A 21059-nucleotide genomic window follows, 5' to 3' on the forward strand; every position below is an offset into this window, starting at 1 on the left:
CAGAGATTAAAGTTGGAAATGAGAAAGGAGATATAGCAATCAATATATAGTCATTAAAAATATTTTTTTAAAATTGTGGTGTATTATGCACAGTTATTTGACAATATACTATATATAAATGTGCAGATGAAATGAATTGGTAATATCCACACGAAGTAAATTATAAAATTACAATGAGAAAAGTTATAAATGATCACTAATTCAGGGAAAGTCAAGGATTTTAGTAAACCCTGTTCCCAAAACATATGATTTGATAGATTTGTTGGATTTTTTCCCCAAACTTTGAAGAAATAATTAATTCTCATCCTTCATGCATTTTTCTGGAACATATAAAAATATGGGAAGTATGTCAGTTTTTAAAAATGTAAATGTTATTCTAATCCAAAGCCAGATTAGAATAGCATAAAAATCAACATTTTTATTTATAATACTGATAGTGACTTTAAAGCAACATGAGAAATATTGATAGCATAAGGTTAAGTGGAAAACAATTTAAAATTGTGGAAACATTGAATGCAGTTATGACAGTACAAATATATATATAGACAAAAACAAGGAAGATTTTTGGAAACAATGAAGATTAATTTTGATTAGGTGGAATAATTGAAGATCTATTATTTTGTGAAATTTCTTATAAATTTCTTTATGTTACCCAGTAGAAACAAATTTGAAATTTACACATTGTGATGAATCTTCTGAAAATGCATGCTCTTTTCAAAGGTGATAAAATAGAAAACCAAAGAGGGAAACTTGCCTGTATAGTTGATACTTCTCGAAATTAAGTATCTTGGCCATTTATTTTTATTAAAATATCCAATGGCCTGTTCATCTGCCAAGTTCTATTTTTAAATAAAAGCCTATTTTTTAGTTATGCAAACAATGAGAAAGCAACCTAGACATGTAAACTTCTGGTTTTGCATGCATGGGTATGAACTTTAAAAAGAACGAAATAAATTTTTTGGTTTTGTGGATAGAGAGTTGAGAAAGTTTGGTGGTCTAAGACTGGTCTGCTAAATCTCAGCCTGAAATAATAAATGGCTGTCTTCTGGGGGAACCGAGCGACAACGTTGCTGCAGTTGTAGCTGGGTTACCACTCAAGCATAAATAGTAGAACAGGGGATTTCAATAAATACTTTCTGAGCAACTGCTATGGTTTTCTCTGGCATACAGGCTTATTCTGAATTCCTTCAATTCCTTCTGGTTATATCTTTCTTTCTTTGCCTAAAAAGAAATCCTCTCAATCTGCTATTAAATACCACTCCCCTCCTCCACCCCAGTTTTATAGTAGTGCAAAGATTTTTTCCTTTTTTTAAAGATTTTTTAAAAAATTTATTCATGAGACACACACACACAGAGGCAGAGACATAGGCAGAGGGAGAAGCAGACTCCCTGTGGGGAGCATGATACAGGACTTGATCCCAGGACCCCAGGATCACACCCTGAGCCAGAGGCAGACACTCAATCACTGAGCCACCCAGGTGTCCCTAGGGCAAAGATTTCATCTTTTAAATTCTTTTTCAAGACTAGATCACCTTTAAACATAGTGTATTAATTTATCTATGCTAAAAAAGAATTGTATCCATTTCCCCACCCATTTTTAGTATCTTATGATTCATTCCATTAATGATAATTGAATAAAAAAAAGCCAAATGAAAGAGTTGGTGTGTGGAAAGATAATGTATCACTGAGTTTCATTTCACCTGTTCTTGTTAAATTCTAGGAGGGTGAACCTGCTAGATTATAAAGTAGTAATCATAATTAACCCATATAGGTGGATAGAAGTCTTTTCTATGTCAGTGTGTATTAATCAGATTAGCTTCCTCTCCACTTCACTGACAACATCAAAGTAGATGCAAACATGTTTTTGTTGATTTTATGTAGACATTAAACATTTTTTTGTAATCTACAGTCTCCCCATCATGCAAGGGATAAAAAAGATTTTTTCCCCCAGGGGACAAAATAGGCTTTCAATAAGTATTGGCTAAAATATTTCTTTCTAACAGCAGAAATTATAACATTAGAATTGATTAGGGGCCCCTGGGTGGCTCAGTCGTTGAGCATCTGCCTTTGGCTCAGGTCGTGATCCTGGGGTCCTGGGATACAGTCCTACATCAGGCTCCCTTTGGGGAGCCTGCTTCTCCCTCTGCCTATGTCTCTGCCTCTTTCTGTGTGTCTTTCATGAATAAATAAAATCTTTAAACAAGAATTGACTAGAATTATTAAGGTTATTGCTTCTAAATACAGCTAAATAATACTTGAGAAAACTTAGTCACTCAGTGTTGTCTATGTCTAAATTAAAATTACAATACTGTTCATCTTACTGTTCATCATGTTAGGTTAATGGATGACAATTTTCAGATATGTGATGGAGTGAATCCCCATGACAAACTGACCTCGAGCCCTCTAGTCCCTCAGTGAGTCTGCTCTCTGAGGTATCAGGATGAAGACTAGCTTTAATATCCACCTCCATTTCTATTGAATCAGTACTGATATTCTCCAGATGGGACCATCCATGAAGGAGCTATGTGCCATCTGTGCCACCTTACAGTGAGTCCTCACTGGAGCCTTTCCTAACTTGCATTGCAGTTTGATTTATCCTCAAAAACCTAACAAATTTCCTTCTTTACTGAAGGAGAAAGGAGAGGTTTCTAAGAAGTCTATTGACAAGGGGAAAAATCAGGCAAGTCTTGAAGTAAAACGGGTAGACTTCTTCCCCTTCTTTTGCTTGGCTTGAGAACAAATCCCTGTTATGTTCTTTCTTTTTGCAGCTCACAAATGATCAACTTATAAATGGCTAGTACATTTGAATGCTTATTCTCTGAGCCCCACTGCTCTGCTAGTATATAATTCATAAATTTAACCAGCTCCCACAGGCTGAATGTTTAAACTTCATCGTGTTAAACTGTCTAAAATCCCTCTTAATTAGACACATGTGGTGTGGCAAAAACATATAGGCCGATAGAACTCTTTTCCTATGGTAGTGTGAATTAATTAGATTAGCTTCCCCTCCACTTGACTGAGGTGAATATCCCTGAAGAAATGGAGATTTTGATTGAGAGAAAAAAAAGAAGTCATTTATTTGCTACATGGAATTTTTTGGAAGGTAGAGGCCATTTGGATGGCCTGCCACAGTTGGAGCAAAATGACAGAACTAAGGATTTTGGTTATTAGGGAAAGAGGAAATAGGAAGTAGAAAATAAGTTTGGGAGGATGCCAGAGGCTAAATGCCATTTTCAAACATTTCCTCTCAGCTAATGATGTTCTTTTTCCTCTCTTCCTACATACACAAGTACTTTAGAATGTAAAGGGCATTATCAGTGGTAAAAACCCAGGTATGCTCAGGAGTTCAGTAAAACCACTGGATTAGGGATGCCTGGGTGGCTCAGCAATTGAGCATCTGCCTTTGGCTCAAAACCTGATCCCGGAGTCCAGGGGCAGTCTCACATCAGGCTCCCTGTGGGGAACCTACTTCTTCTGTCTCTGCCTCTCTCTGTGTGTCTCATGAATAAATAAATAAAATCTTAAAAAAAAAAAAAAAGCATTGAATTAGCCTGGGATTTAACCTTAACTTTATACAGAATGGCTTCTTTGAAGAAGTGCACTCCCAGTTCGGAAAGCTGACTTTCACAGGTACGTTTCTGAGATACAGTTCTCTCATGTATGAGGTGCTCTTTCATGCATTCATTCCATGTACAAAAATATTAAGAGCCACTCTACACAGGCCCTATCCTAGGCTCACTGGAGCCCTGTGCTTTGTGCTAGGCTGCTCAACAAAGAAACCATAGTTACATGAAGCAGAAGAAAGATTTAAAGGGATGTCTTGGCAGATCTTTTTCAACAGTGAATAATCACTACTAATTTATATGTTTCATCAATTTTAGGTTTTGTATTTGTGAGTAGCTTAAAGAAAGCTTCATGGTAGTCAAGAGAAGGCTTTGTCAAGAGCCAGCTGTTAAAATAGTATGTTTCTGTGTACATAGTAGTTTCTCTATGGGATTTGTTGACTAGTAAGTCTGCTTTGGATACTTTTATCTTCTTTTATTTCCCTTTTTGTGCCTGTCACTTCCTTATTTTTAGTGAAAGAGCTAAGCTTTGCCCTTTTGGATTATTCCAGACATTCTTTTCCTGGCATGCAAATGACTGCTCATGTACTTCAGCGGAGAATAATAAAACCCTCTATCACCAGCCCAGTTAGTGACATTTAAAGGATACTTGAAAGGTTATCCAATTTCTTGTCTTGTATCCTTACTACAATAATACTTTGCCTATCAAACACCATCTGGGAATGAGGTATTCCATCATAAGTGAAATCTCCAAATAGAAATTTAAGTACTGATTTTAAAAATATAGAATTGTCTGTTCTCCTAAGATGATAATATTAAACACAGCATGTGGGGTGTGCTTCAATATCCTTTCTTCTCTAAACTACCTCCTCCTATTGCTTTTTATATATTCCACCCTTTCAAATCAGTAGTTTCAGAATTAACCACAATCCTAAACTTGCCCCTAATATCTTTGAATAAAGAATTATGTCTTTCTCATAGCCATTTGAAAAGGGTTCTTTCCTAATTACTTATTCCAAAGCAGTAATCTTATAAATGATATCTACAGAAGTTCTGACTTTTGGGTAGGCGTGAGGTTACTCCAGAATCATTCAAACTTAAGCACAATATTCTAAACACCATAGATTTGTAAATGTTTATCAGTGATGATGAAAGCCAAATACATCATATGGAGTATTTAACAGTAGCTTGCTTTTTAAAATTAAATTTCCTTTATGAATTCACTTGCAAAATTTAAATGAAATTGCAAAAGTGTTCCATCTACTGTTAAAAACTGAGAGAGTAATGGCAAACAAAAATTTAAAAAAAAGAACAACTATTGGCATGAGCAGTTTTTTGATTTCTTCTGATTTCTTCAGGGGTAACTTTTCCTTCACTTTTCTTTGTTCTTTGGTATTACATGAGAGTCTGAAAAACCATAAATGTAAATACTGAGACCTAAAGCCCCTATACCATATGGCTTGCAAACAAATCGGAAGTCTATGGCAGTTTGGTTTAGAAAATATACACATTTTTTAGAACTATGTTTAGTCCTAATATTTTCTGTCCTTTTACATTGTTAAAAATGTACGTTTTGCATTCCTTTTACATTTTACAATGTAACAAATATTACATTTCTTCTATCCGATACCTAAGTATGATAGCAACACTAATACACATTTGTGGGAAGGTTAGACACACTGTTTTTCTGAAAGACAGCGGTATTCTGTCTCTCTTTTGTGCTGATACTCACTGCTTTATGTGTTTAAAAGTTCTCTGGGGTCCTGAAGTGGTGTTTTATACATTTTATAGCCCCCTTAGCACTTCATACAGTGTCTTTCCCATATTTGCCCGTAACTGTTTCTTAAATGAGTTAGTGTTTTAATGATCTGGTCTGTTTGCCTTCCAAACTATAAAGGACATTTTAATGTACACATATACATGTTGATCTGTGTCCCTGAACATGATAAGAGAAAAAAAATGATCTTGAATAAGTTTAAACAGCTTTTTTAAAAAGAGGCAATTGTGAAAAAAGTTAAAGCCAGAGGAAAATGCTAAACAAAATGTAGCTGAAAACTTCGAGAGGTTTAAGAGATTCAACATAGTAATTTAGAAAGTATAAAATGAAACTAACCCAATTTTCAAGTAAAAAAGTGACTTTCTGGAAAATATGATGATAAATGGAAAAGACTAGCTAATTTTTAGAAATCCACCAAAGAATGAAAAGTGTAACAGGTAGACAAAAAACAAGTATTTGTTGTGTATCTCTATCTAGTACATAGCCTTGTAAGATCTGAGAAACCAAGATTTAGATCCACTGATTTAAACTCTTCGCTACATCTCTCAGGATTGATATGACAGCTTTGACTTTTTAAGAATGACTACTTTTAATCCGGTAACAATTGAAGAAAATCTATGCAAAAATTTTACATTTTCTTTTTCCTCCATTTACTGGAGTAAAGATCCCATACATTTTACATATTTTCCTATTAAAAACAAGTTTACCAACCGGAAATTTTGATTTTTCTAGCTTGCCATTACTTTCCTAATGTCATTCAGTCAGTTATCATCAATTGTCTGCAACTGTCTTCACTTCAAACTAGCTGGAGTGGTCAGTCACATCCTGGTGCTGTTTCATAGAAGTGCTTGTTCATGTCACTATATTTAAGACTGTGTCAGTATTTCCATTAAGAAACTTTTTTTTTCATTCCCTAGGGCTTCTAAATAAGTCATAAAAATTCAAGCCCAACTCAAAGCTGGCATAAAAGGGCCTTTTTTTCTTCTCTTATGTATAAGGAACATAAGTGCATAACTCCCACTAATTCTAAATTTGGTTAGGTTTGTAAACTCTACACACTGAAGAAGAGACCAAATAAGATCCATTGACACTTCTCCAGTCTGGGACTAAAAAGGATGTCAAAAAGTTTTTACTGTCTGTGAAAATAACAAGACATTCTATTTAATGAATATGGAAGTGGTTTCTTTTCTTTCTTTCTTTTTTGGTTAACTGCAGTTAGTTTTTCCCTTCTGCCTCCCTATTTTGTTTCTAAAATTAAACAGGTATTTTTCTATGTCAAAATGTGTCTTGTTGATGTAACAGAATTTTTACTCAGAATAAATACGTGTTTTCTTCCAGACCAGAATTTTGGTACTTTTAAATTTTGGAAACTCCTGTTCTTGTTTTCTATTAGAAATTATATCATTTATAGTTGTGAGTTTTGAGGAAGCAACAAAGTAACAATTTTGTTCACTCACAAAAGAAATGGTTCTTTTACAAATTTTGAATTTTTCTCTTAGCTTTCAGTTTAGGTCAAGGAAGGCCGTTTAAAATACAATTGCATAATGCCCCTTTTCTCCTTTTCTTCTTTAACTTTGTTACCCAATTTCTCTCATTTTCACTGTACTAAAGAAGGAAATAGTCAAGGATTTTTATAAATCCAAGAGTGAACTTTAATGGCTCCTCTAGTTCAATTCTTGAATTTGCAGGTTAGAAAATTGTTTTAGGCTCTATTCTAGGCATTGAAATTGTTAGTGTTTTTGGATGAGTTGCTTAGTTGTTTGGAGATATGATCCAGATCCTTGGTACAATAAGTCTGATTGCTTTGGGCAATTTCAGGTACTTAATTGACTTTTACTTTTAAATAAAAGTAAATACTTAAGTCATTTTTTGTTGAACTTTTGAGAACTTAGGCAGGGTATATGTTCATTTAAAAAATGTTCTCTATTTTAATGGCTGCAGTGGAAAGATCTTTACATATGTTTATGGACTGCAGGTTGTAATAGGCATCGTTACCTAGGGGTCATCCTTTGGTTACTAAGGGAAATATGAATAGTTTGCAGAAAATGCCTGAAACTTAATACTGCTGGTTTGTGTGTGTGTGTCTGCATGTGTGTGTAGTCATAGTGGTGAAAGAAATTGGATGTAGTTAGGAAAACAAAGTGGCTTTTCAAAATGACCAGTGGTATCTTCCTTCTGCCTTGTGTGGACACTGGAGACCTTGAATCCTTACCTGATAGTGGCCAGAAAAAAACTTGAGTGATAATAACAACCCAAATTGAAAATGGTTTGGGGAAGATAGACTAGTCTCAGGTTTAAGCACAACATTGCTCATCTATTTCCAACAATTTTAGATCTTTCCAGTCTGAAAAGCAAGCTATGAAAATACTCACAGATTTGGGCAACCCTGAAGTGATGGCACTGTGGCCAGGATGCTCTCAAGTGCATGTTGTGTCTCTCTTGCCATCCTGCACTTCAGAGAGGATTAAAAACAGTTTCTTGCCTACCAGCTTCAGTGCTTTAGAGCATCTTTGATACAGTGACCAAGATGAACATCTTTGACAGAAAGAATGTATTCCCTTTTTGGTGCCATTATACACTACACTACACACACACACACACACACAGAGTACACAAAAGCAATTTTGCCTTTGATCAAGTGTCATTAAATAAAAAGAACAAAAAAAAAGTTTTCAGTGGTGATTTTGAGAGAAATATTTTGGTGATATAAAAACAGAAAACCACACAAATGAAAATGAAACCTTTTCAAGTGCTAAAAAGTAGTCAGAGGCAATCATTCATGAAGTGAGATTTCCAAGAAACAGTTTGCTTCTTTTAAATTTTCATATAGTTGATTGTGTATTTAAAATTTAGAACTGATAGTCCCTTCGATCAAGCCAGGTTCAGGTTATGGTGGACAAAGCTCTTAGTATGGCAGAGACATTTCAAGTAAGAATGCCCTGTTCTGCCAAGACTGTCATTATGATACTAAAATGTAGCCTTTTGCTAAGGGCCAGAATTCAGTCTCTCCTTCCAGTTTCTACACTGATTTAGACAACAGATGCATAAAAGGCAACGTGGTATTCAGGATCATTTGTCACATGGCTTCAGGGCAAGAGGATGGCTATCTGGCAAGAGGGGGAATTCCTTAAATGTTACTGGGTCTTACATTTCTAAATGTAAAATCCCTGGCCAGAAGTTATTTGGTGCCAAGTGCCTTTGGTGTGATGTCTTCGCCTGAGCACAAAACTAGATGGTTATAATATTGTGGCTGCTTGAGAACCCACATAGCTTTTGCTAGTTTGCAACTGAGGTTGACTGCCATTGTTTTGCATTTTCTTTTATCATTGTCTTGACTTCATTTTATCTCTCTTGGTGTTCCCCCCCACTCCTCAATTCTTTCTGAGCTGCTAAATCTATCCAGTTGGATCAAGGAATTTTTTCACAACCTTGTCAGTAGTGCAGTTGGTCTTGTCTTAGTTTTTATTGTGTCTCCTGGGTTCCTTTACTTTAGACCTTTCCAGAAAAATGGCACCAGTTCAGATTTACTCATAACCCATGGGGCCTCTGGTTTATCTAACCTGTGTTCTTTTTTCCTTCAAGAGGTTTTTTATTTATATTTTTCTTAAAATGTGCTTTAAAAAGTACAAACATAAATCATCTGGAATAGTAATTTTCAACTATCTTGAAAGGTGTTTGAGGACTATTTCATGGTTACTATGATTGAAGCAGTAAAATTTAGTTTATAGTTACAATAACTTTCCTCTCATTAGGAAAATATAAAAAATCTCAACGTTATGATTTCATGACATATTACCAACCCCTAAATACCATTCCTAATTCCCACCCTCTGACATACACACTCAGTGAAATGCTAATAGGAAGCTCAGAACAAAAAGACAAAGGCAAATGATCTATGTTCTATTTGATCTCATCCTGTCTCTCAGGTACTTTAACTAAAATTATAGTATAAATGAGTAGGGACTCTGGAAACAATACAAGTTTAATCTGTATTTTGACTATAGTTAAATTCCTACTGTTTCATATGTGGTTTGAAAAATGACTTTATTGGGTTCGAATTTTCTCTGTAGTAAGCCTCCATACCTGACCTGAAAATTAGCCACTTGTAGATTAGGCCACAGGAAGTTATAATGTGGAAAGAGCAGAAACCAATTGCCTTTGAAACCAGGAGCTCCATATTCAGCTGAACTGCTATCAGCTAGGTATGTGTTCCAAGGCAAGTTCTTTTATTAACCAGGGCCTTGGTTTTCCTTCACTTGTAAAATGGGGATGCATAAGTATTTTATACCTTTGAAAATCTGAGATTCTGCGAAAAAGTAGAGGGAGAAAAAGAAGGCTACAGTTGACAAAGTCATAGTTAAGTGCATACCATTTTATCACTACAAATTTGGACTCTGAGCTCAGGAACATTTCAAAGGAGCTTCAGGGAGCTTGGCCACAGGAGCCCCCATGGTAGTAGGAAAGGACCTTGCCCAGGGAGGGTTTTGTACCTTAAGGGTAGGTTAGGATGCCAAGAGTGGAGAGGGCTTATGATTAAATATGTCAGTGTGTTCTTTATGTCTTGTGTCATTTTTAGGTAGACCTATCCTAAGAAAACATAAAAACAAACTTTTATTATTTTAATTGTACATTTATATACTTATAATCTACCTAAACTTTTTTGTAAATTATATGAAGTAGTGATCTGATTTCTGTTTTTTCCTCAACACCATTTGTCCCAATACAACTTACTGAGTACTTCCACATTTCCTTACATATTTGAAATGCTACCTTTATTATACCTTACCTTCCTTTTTATGTGTCTATTTCTAGACTCTAATGTATTCCACCAAACTTTTAAAATACTTCTACATCAGTAGCACACTGTTTTTGTGACTGGAGCCTTATTGTGCATTTTGACATATGGCAGGGAATGTCTGCTGTCCGTGTTTTCAAAATACTCTCATCAAGGCACTTAAGATTTGCTTTTCCAGTTGAACTTTGGATAAGATTGACAAGTTTCATTTAAAAAATTTCATTGGAAATTCATCTGGGATTGCATTGAATTTATATAGTAATTTGGGGAATATCTCTATCCTTATTATATCATCTTTCCACTCAGTCTTTCCATTTATGCTGATTATTTTTCAGGATATTCAATAAATTTTTATAGTTTTCTTTACATAAGGTTTACATACTTCTCATTAAATTATTAGATGTTTTATTTTTTCATTTTTATTGTTTCCATTGTGGATGAATTCCAATCTATTACATATTATCATATTTATCACTGATATATAATAAGAAATCTGTTGAGGTTTTGTATTTTTCTTATACCATCTTATATTTTCTTTTACCTGATTGTCAGAGGATGAATAAATATCCAACTTTCAAATAGTAACAGCTTTATGTACTTATTCTGCTCTTTTCTCTCTTGCCCTTATTCCCTCCCTCCAGTTATTACATTCCATTGACCAAATTTTCCAAAACAATGTTGGATAATAGTAGTGATGGCAGGCATCAAAGGGAATTTTTCTTATATTTTACTGTTAAGTATAATGTTTGCAGAAAATTTCTGATGTCATCACTTTGTCAAGGTAAGGGATTCTCTTTCCATTCCTAGATTATTTAATAAGAGATTCTCCCCACTCCCAAAATGTACACATAACTAAATAGGTTATTATAATGATCAGATGCTAATTCCACAATTTTTAATACCATTTGACTGTCCTCTTTTAATCTGTTTGTGTAGAGTAAGTTTCTTAGGGTTTAACCTCCTTGAATTCTTTTTCTTTTTTTTTTTTTTAGATTTTATTTATTTATTCCTGAGAGACAGAGAGAGGCAGAGACACAGGCAGAGGGAGAAGCAGGCTCCATGCAGGGAGCCCGATGTGGGACTTGAAACTGGGACTCCAGAATCACAACCTAGGCCGACGGCAGCGCTAAACCGCTGAGCCACCAGGGCTGCCCTTATTTAATCATTTTATATCAAAATTCTCAAGTGAGCTTTATCTATAATTTTCTTTTGTTCTAACACTCTCCTTGCACAATTTTGATATTAGAGGTATACCAGGCTTGTGGAATGAGCTAGAAAATACTTCATCTTTTCCTACTCTGGAAAAGTTTAAACAACGTAAGGATTAGTTTTTCTGCATATCTTGAGGATTGGAAAGAGTTCATCTATGAAATCATCTTGGCCTGGGATCCCTTGGTTCTCTACTTTCTCTCACATGCTCTTCATCTTTCCCTCCATATCATGAACAATTATCTCTGCTTTATCTTCCAGATCACTCATTTGGTCATCAGCTTTGCCCCATCCATTCTATTGGTCAGCCTTTCTACTTCTTTTAATTTTGGTGTCTTGTTTTTTATTTTCTAAGAACATCATTTTTTTTCTTATCACTCCTTTTTCATAGCAGTCATAACCCCTGTAGAGATCAGAAGTTATCTGAATCTCTACTCTGCATCTCTTAATGGCCTTTATGCCTTTGCTAGGAGTCGTCTTTGCTAGGTCCCCTAACTTGTTTAAAGAACATTTGTAGAAACTGTGTCCTGGATTCAGGTAATCTAGAGGTGCTCTACAGACTCAGCAAGGAAAAGCATGGGCTAGCTCTTCTGATGTCTGTTCTATAACTGGTAACCTTCATGATTCTTCCCATGGCCCACTTTGTTCTCTATAAATTCCTGGCTTGTAGTGTCTTCTGTGCCCTGTTGGGAAAAGCAGCTCACACTCTACCACACTCTGCCACTTGTTTTGAGTTGTAGTTCTCTGTTTAGATTTCCTCATCAATTTAGTGCCTTCTGCATTTCATCTTTTGTGAATTTCTCAATTTTTCTGATTTGATGGTGGTGCCATTTATTGTTTTCAAGCATTGCTAGGCACTTGTTTTTACATTTACATCCCATAATTTTAATGGGATTTTGAGAGACATAAGTAAAGCTTCTTCAGTGCACCATCTTAAAGGGAACTCTGTAATATAGACTGTTGTCAGTAAATGTTTTTCTCAAAGATGTTTGTTGCTGATAGTTTTTAGTGGGAATTTACACACATTCAGAATTATGTATAGATTTTGAATATCAAAGGAATAATAAATAAAGAGTAATTTCATACAGAATGGAACATGGGAACTCCTGGAAAAATCTTGCTGGGTTTCATGTACATAAACATGACACATTATGATGATAAGACTTTCTAAACTTCAGTGCTTGAAATAAAAAGGTAAATATAATTTAAATAAAAAATACTTGTAATTATGACATGATATTGTAGTAGTTGGCAGTCATAGACCTAATAAATGCTACACTTTTGAAATGTGATTTTTTTTGAAATGTGATAGTATCCATTTCAAATCTGAATGGATACTATTTTACCCTCTAGTTGAGCACATGTGGCAGGACTTGCTAGAACTAACTTTTCTTTTCACCCTTCCAGTGGAAAACCTAAGTTCTTTGTGAGTGAGTACTGTTGGGAATTTTTAAGTAAAAAAAAGTGGCTAAGAATTCCATTCCTTTTCCCCAATCATTCCGTCAAGCAAATCGATTAATGGAGCATTGAATAATCATATACTTCAGATTGTTAGGTTTTTTTTTTTACTCTTTTGTACTTGGATTACTTAATAATTTTTAGCTATTGCTATAAATATAGCTGATTAAAGTTATATATCAAAGTAAAGAGATGCCATGGGAGAGAAAGTGTTATCATATTTCAAAAATATCATATTAAAGAGCTGCATATTAAAATTTACATATTTGATTTATTTTGAAAATGTCAGAATATCTTGACTTTCTCTAATTTCTTTCTTTTCCTTTCTTCCTTCCTTCCCTACCTTCCCCTCCTCCTTCAGTCCCCTTCTCCAGTCTCTCTCTCTCTCTCTTTTTATTAAAGAGTAAAATGCATGATCTTTATTTAGGGCTCTGCTATCCAGATTCTTCCTCAGTTTGTTCGACTGTGGCTAAGCTGACTGAATATTTCACCACATTCTCATGTCTCTGGGCAGTGGTAGACTGACCACAGAATACTTTTCTATGAGTTTTCTTTCTTCCCTCAGGGATATGCTTGATTGTCCAGCTGTCAACATGTGGAGACTGTGCTATTTATACAGTAATTAATTTAAAATAGGCCACTGTTCCTAATGTCTTTCCTAGAGTAGCACCCTCTTTTATTTGGACCTAACATTTCCAGAGTCTTTTGCTTGTGATGACTTTATTGTCATGATGTTAGGCAATATCTGCTCTATGGGGTGGGTCTTTCTCTGGATTATATAGCAAATGCTTTGGTATATCCTTTGAAGCACTAGAATCATTTCGATGAGGTCAAGGGCTTTACATATTATCACTGGTTGATATGCTGTTGGGCAAAAAGAATAAACAGTAAATATCAGAGCTAATTTTTAGCCAGACATTGCAGCAAATCCCTTCACAAGGGTTTTTTTTTTTTTTCCTGGAATATAGGGATTTGAAGGGCTTTCTTTTCCAACAAACCTGCATACCCTCTGTGGGAGATGCTAATAGGCAGCAATATATCCAAGCACTTATTCTAAGAAAATATTAAATGAAGGCTTTGAAATGAAGAAGAAGAAAGAAATGCTGGAAAGCCAGCTTGAGATCATGGAACATACATTGCTAGGAACAGACAGCTCATATGCCACAGACAGAAAAGGAGTATTTTTTAATACTTAACCATGACGGATTTGAAAGGGACAACTGTGGTTATAAAGTGCAGAATAGTTGTTACTCCTATGTATTGGCTTTATATCGATACATAACAAATTACTACCAACAGCAACTTAATACCATTTATTACCTCTGAGTTTTATAAGCCAGAAGTCTGGCATTCATGACTGGATTCTCTACTCATAGTCTCACTACGTTGACATAAAGGTGTCAGTCACACTGGGCTCTTATCTGGGGGCGCTGGGAAAGATCACACTCATAAGTTTGTCTAAACTATTGGCATAAGTAATTTCCTTGTGATTGTAAGACTGAGGACCCCACTTCTTTGCCTCTCAGCTTACAAAAGTTGCCTGATCCCCTCACTGGTTCTCCGCATTTTCAAACCAGCAACAGCACATTGCTCCCCTCTGACACTTAATCTTTCTGTCCTGTATCCCCACAGAATAAAGCTCTGAGTATAAGGGCATGTGTGATTAAATTGCACCCACTCAGATAATCCAGAATAATCTCCACAGTTTAGGGTCAGCTAATTGGTAATCTTAATTACCTCTGCAGTGCCACTTTTAATATGGAACATAACAGATTCACAGATGTGACACTGGGGAAAAAGTCACAGGGGCAAAATATTGCCTATCCCAGAAGAGATCACTTAGGAGGATTTAAATAAGGTTTTGCCCATTCGATCTCAAAAGTTTAGACAATAAGCATTATAATTAGTGTGATCTTTTAATTATAAAGTATGAAAAGTATACTGCTTTGCTATGGATAGGTTTTGTGAAATCAAATCTTGTCTAAATAAATTAGTTGACATTTACATAATTAGTTACATATGAGTACAAAAATTGCACATTATGTATTCTCTTTATATATTTGATTAGTCTTGCTTTCCTTAATGATACATACATTTATCATAATAATATCATAATGTTAGCTCATAACATGAGGCTGTTTCTTAAAGATTTTATTTATTTATTTTGAGAGAGAAAGAGAGAAAGAGTGTGAGTAAGGGGAGGGCAGAAGGGGAGAGAGAGAGGAGGAGAATCCCATACAGACTCTACTCTGAATGTGGAACCCAATGTAGGGCTCAGTCTCACAACCCTAAGATCATGACCTGAGCCAAAACCAAAAGTCAGACATTCAACCAACTGACCACAGCCATCCAGCTGCCCTGAAGCTGGCATTTTAACAAACATGCAACCATCAGACAACTGACAATGTATTTCTTTTTTTTTTAATTTTTATTTATTTATGATAGTCACACAGAGAGAAAGAGAGAGAGGCAGAGACATAGGCAGAGGGAGAAGCAGGCTCCATGCACCGGGAGCCCGATGTGGGATTCGATCCCAGGTCTCCAGGCTCGCGCTCTGGGCCAAAGGCAGGCGCCAAACCGCTGCGCCACTCAGGGATCCCTGACAATGTATTTCTTTTTTTTTTTTTTTAAATATAAATTTTTTTAAAATTTTTATTTATTTATGATAGTCACAGAGAGAGAGAGAGGCAGAGACACAGGCAGAGGGAGAAGCAGGCTCCATGCACCGGGAGCCCGACGTGGGACTCGATCCCGGGTCTCCAGGATCGCACCCTGGGCCAAAGGCAGGCGCCAAACCGCTGCATCACCCAGGGATCCCCCTGACAATGTATTTCTAAGGTAGATTCCTAAATGGTTCCCAGTGTGATGGTGAACATCTACTGCACATGGTAACAACAGTTGCCATTTATTGAGTGCTTACTATGTGCCTTGCACTGTGCTTTACCCTCATGTGCTATTTTATTTAACCCCACAATAACTCTGTGATATATGTCTTACTATCCTTACTTTGACGATGAAAGAACAGTTATATAAAATTTGTCCACATAAGCTGTGATGTTGCATAGCTAGTATTCAAGCTCAGATCTGTTTGACTCTAAAGCCTTGCTCTGGACCCCCTTTTTTTTAACTTTTCCCCAAACCTAGGGAAAGTTACACAGATGGTAATATCTTGAGAGATCCTCCCACCTCATTTTCCAAGATTTATTCTACCTCCTGGCTCCTAAGGAGCCTATGTCCTTGCTCTGTGCTCACCCCCCCACCAATCATAGTAGGTACTCTGTCTACCCCTTCTGTCTTCTATAGTAAATGAGTCGCCATTAAAAATTGCAGGACTTTATTTTAGGACAGCTGATGTCTGTGAGGTGATGGAAAACAGCATGGTCAAAATAGTTTAGGCATAATAATGACAATAATAGTAGCTGGTAATTATTGAGCACTGTTTACCAAGTGCCAGTCATTTTCTTACTTAATCTTCATAACGACCCTGTGAGGTAAGTACCACCTATCATCCCCATTTCCCACACAGTATTTTGAAAGCAGAACGTGCAGGTCTCTAAGTGATTGAATGTGTGAGAGAGTATCAAAGGAGCCCCCTTCACTCCTCTGGGCCATCCTAATCATTTCTCCATTCCAGAAGATTATTATCAGCCTTGTCACTCCTTCATCTTTGATTACAACCTTCAGTCCAGAATTTATTTCATCACTTCCTTTGTAGTAATGCAAGTTTTTTCAGAGTCCCAGTATGAATGAGTATTTAAGGCTGGAGATGATGCCATTAGGACAAATTAGGACAGAGCTTTCTCTGTAGGACAGGCAATGGCACACAGGCCATAGACTTCCAGGAGGAAGTACAGAGCATCTCTGTAGAAAGGAGAAGGGATCCAGGGACATAACAGTGGCCATAGGGAAGCAAACATCTGCCCAAAGCAATTTTCCTGAGAGCTGTGGAGCCCAAGCTGTGGAGAAAGTAGATAAAGCAATCATATAGAACAAGGGTGATGGGGCCCTTTATTAGGGGGAGCTTTTCCCTTGGAGGGGGCAGCAAATCTGTTGAGAAAAAAAGTCAGATTCCTTCCTGTAGCATCCTGAGTGGCCCCAGAGCACTGAGGGCAGGAGAGGAGCTGGCACTTGTCTAGAGTCTGGGGTCTAAGGCTTCACTTACAGCCTCTGCTGGTATATTTGACTTCAGGCTTCTACTTCAAGCCACTCTATAGAAATCCACAGAAAATACAGCTGTGCCTTGAATTGCAGAATAGATACATTCCACAAACATTAGATTTAAATTGAATCAAATTTTAAAGACAGTGTAGAGACTTGATGACTTCAAATATTCCTGCATTGAATCCTTTGGTTATATGAAGGATATAACTCAACTTCTATGTTTCCTAAGTTTATATTCTAAGATATTAGGTTTTTCTTACATTTAAGGTTAAACAACAATATCAACTGCCTTTTATTAGTCCTGTCATTGTGTCAGCAGTAATGCCTATTAAAGTATTGCATCCTGATTGTAAAATGTAACTGAAATTACTGGAAAATATCATACTGAGTAGATGAACTGTGACTATCATAGTTTTAAAGCCACAAAAATGTTGTCTTTATGTGTGAGTGTATGCTCTCAGTTTTTGATCTTCCTATATTAATGAAGATTGTTACTTTAGGGGAAGAATTTTTTTTTTTTATTTTGAATGCTCTCTCCAAAAGTTGGACTCAATAGCATTCCTTTAAAAAAAAAACCCTCATTTTTAATCTATAATTAAAGCCAAAGTTTTCTTTTAATTTTAAAAGCTTGTCCTTGAACTAAAATAACATGGAACATTTTAAAACATGGCTCCAAGCTGCTGTAGATACATTTTATTTAAACCACAGAGACTGCAGTTGGATTTCTCAGTGCCAGACAGACTACAAATTGTAACTGTACCAGAAGCAACTCTGAATTTCTGGATGTTGTAGTACCAGCAAGGCTAGTTGTTTTTTTGGAGCTGTTCCTCTCTTTGGGCTCTACTCATGAATGACTTAATCCCTATGTTAAGATCAAATGTCATGTCCATTGCCATGTGTAGAAGCAGCAAGCAAAGTCTCTTTTCCCTTTGCGTAAGTATGATGTGCTTGCCTGTAGAGGAACAAGGCAGTAGGTAGGAAAAGTCACAAAATAGAAGTTGTAAAGTGAGGCTAGAACACAGTGAGACTCCGAAAGTTGGATGAACGATAAAAATATCCTTTAAAGCAGAATGCCATTGTTTATTATGGCAAGAAAAGGATATAATATCCATGATTGAATTGTAAAAATATTTTTACTAAAGTCATTTTTTGTACTTACTATTCTGGTATTAGGTTAGCAAATCTAATGCCAGATTAGATCTATTAATACATTGTGTTGCTCTATGTACTTTAGAAAGTACATGAACATCTGTTATTTTATTTGATCGTCATTATAACTCTATGACGTAAAAATAAGGATAATTATCCCTGCTTTCTTGCAGGGTGGGAAGGAGTGACCCACTGGTGCACAGCTACTTAATGACAGAGCCAGAAAGAGAAGTTGAGTCTCTCAGCTCCTCGTTCAGGCTTTTTCCACTTGATTTTACGGTGTTTTCCATTCTAGTTAAGTATATTCAAAATAAAAAAAAAAAATCATTCATGGAGTAGAACTCTCCCAAACAGTGACTCTTAATTTATTTAGAGCTGTTCCTCCTTTTGTATATGGGCTGCTTTGAAAACTGGATAGAAAGCTTTGGATCCTTGTCCAGAGGAATGCGCATCCATTCTCCTTACCTGACACTTCAGTGTAACCCAGATGGTAGAAGGAGTATCTTTGATTCCTTAAATCTAAATAGGATTCTCTTGGACACTTTATTCATGCTGTGGAATGTCGGGCCCTTCTGAGGAATTTATTTATTTATTTATTTATTTATTTATTTATTTATTTAGATTTTATTTATTTATTCAAGAGAGACACAGAGGCAGAGACATAGGCAGAAGGAAAAGCAGGTTCCCTGCGGATAGCCCGATGCGGGACTCAATCCCAGACCCTGGGATCATGCCCTGAGCCAAAGGTAGGTGCTCAAGCACTGAGCCACCCAGGTGCCCTTCCTTCTGAGGATTTCTGACTATGCCTGAGGGTTCTGTCTTCAAAGCATATGTCACTATGTACTTTCCATGCTACATTCAACCTTTGGGTTGCACTGCCATCTCACATATGTTGTCCCTGTTCTGCATCACAAAGATTCAGATATGAAATGTACTTTATTCCTCAAATGCCAGCATGTCCTTCCACTCAGAAGATGCAGAAATGTAGTAGACTATGGAAAATTTGGAGAGAACGGAGGAGAGCCTTATATTATAGCAGTTCACATAGTTTCATGTGCAGCACTATTTTTCCCTGTTCTTAAGTGTCCTTTAGACATTCCACATGGGACTCTTCCTGCTATACTTGATGTGGTCCCCAGCCTCACAGCATCTCACTAGTTCAAGTTTCTGCCTTCCACCCTCTCCTATTTACCCGCTAGTTTCCTAATTGTCTCGAAATCTCCAAGTTCTTTTCACTCAGTGTAGTAGAATCCAGCTTTCTCCAGCATCAGCTTGCAAACTCTGTTCCAGGCCTACCTTTGCATACTTAACCTGCCCCCCAAGATGCTAAACAAACCTAAGGGGCCTCATGGTTTATTACTTTCACTTTCTTTATAAGGTATTTGTGATGTTAAATGGGAACTTATTTTCTTTAGTTATACGTGTTTATAATTTTAAAGATTTCAAGGATTCCCTAAAACCCAACCATCATTCCACCTAGGTTTGGAACCCCATTTGGAGATAGTTCTGGAGTTTCTAGTGTTCTTGGGACTATGAGTTTAGGACTTATTTGGGGTTCCTCTTTGAAGCAGAGTTGATGGTTAGGCAGGGTGCTCTCATAACCTCTGCAGAGTTGAATCCAGGTCAGGACAGTTAGTGTAGAGGTCATCTCTGGGCTCAGAAGCCCATACTAATGGACTTGTCCATTCCATCTTCCTGGCCAGTTTGGAAACTGAGGGTGGCTTTGAAGCTTCTGGGAAAAAAGAAAACAAATCCACCAGAAAATACTTTGTTTTATGTTCGTGCTCTATTAAGAAAATGATACATGCATTATCAGGAAAAGTGAATAACATGATAGAGGAATAGAAATTGGTATTAAAAAGTGGATAGTGATTTTAGGAAAGGAGTCAATTAGATAATTAGATCATTTCTTCCATTTGTTTTAAATTTGAAACTATGTTATTCTAAGAGACACATTCTTTTTTCCCCATGATGGTCCTCTCCTTGGTGATGGTCTGTGATTTCAAAGCACTGCTGCTTTCATTCTATTTCCATTTTTAGGGTATTCTAGCATGAATAGTTTTGTTCTTACATGTGATTGTGCAGGACAAAAAGATTTATATCTTATTTCAAAGCAGTGATATTATTGGGCTATAGTTTATCATATTTCTGAGGGAAGCTTCCCATCTAGTCCTATGATATGACTTAGAAATATCACCAGTAAACACATATGTTGAGAAACTGGCAGAGGTATGGAGTTAGGGATAAGCCAGAAATGTCATTATAACCCCTAGAGTTCTGAGGTTGTGTTGAAGAGATAGACATCTTCAAAGTGGAAGTTAGGCCCTGACCATGCTTTCTTCTAGCACTGGAGTACCTTCTGTGATCCCCAATCCTTGGCTTACTCTCTGATTTATTAACGAGAGAAAAGCTGGGAGGATGTTAAATCAAAGGAGCAACATTGGGATCTCTGGGTGGCTCAGCGATTTAGCTCCTGCCTTTGGCCCAGGGCATGGTCCTGGAGTTCCAGGATGGAGTCCCGCATCAGGCTCCCTACATGGGGCCTGCTTCTCCTCTGCCTGTGTCTCTACCTCTATCTCTCTCTGTGTGTGTCTCTCATGAATAAATAAATAAAATCTTAAAAAAAAAACAAAGGAGCAACATTAGACACATTTTACCTTCTTTAGCCAGCTCATCACAATTAGACACTTCTCTTTAAGTGCTTTCTGCCACCATTGAAAGACTCAGCCAGAATCAAAAATCATTTCATTCACCTTTATCTTAACCACTGGTCATTTAAACTTGGGTACTTGAGGTAAATTATATATAAATTTCTTTCCTGGGATGGAAGGGCTGTTTTAATACTTGACTATAGGTCGGATAGCTCTATCTTGATAAAGAGCTAGAGAATCTGATTTTGAGAGAGAATCATCTAGAAAAATAGAAAGTATAGTGGTGATTATAAGAA

General features: G+C 36.5%; 1 protein-coding gene across 7 annotated transcripts in view; it reads left to right on the forward strand.

Moving 5' to 3' along the window:
* The window catches only part of MKX (mohawk homeobox), a 68239-nt gene that overhangs the window by 14806 nt on the left and 32374 nt on the right, over positions 1–21059 (forward strand). Inside the window, exon 6 of one of the 7 annotated variants that reach the window (XM_072825594.1) lies at positions 2769–2899. The exons of the other annotated variants lie outside the window; for them this stretch is intronic. Coding sequence (XP_072681695.1) covers positions 2769–2779 — 11 coding nt within the window. The 3' untranslated portion in view covers positions 2780–2899. Of the gene's footprint in view, positions 1–2768; positions 2900–21059 lie in introns of those variants that run through there. 7 annotated transcript variants of the gene reach the window in all.

The sequence above is a fragment of the Canis lupus genome, chromosome 5, assembly GCF_048164855.1.
Source record: "Canis lupus baileyi chromosome 5, mCanLup2.hap1, whole genome shotgun sequence".
In the NCBI taxonomy this organism is placed as follows: domain Eukaryota; kingdom Metazoa; phylum Chordata; class Mammalia; order Carnivora; family Canidae; genus Canis; species Canis lupus.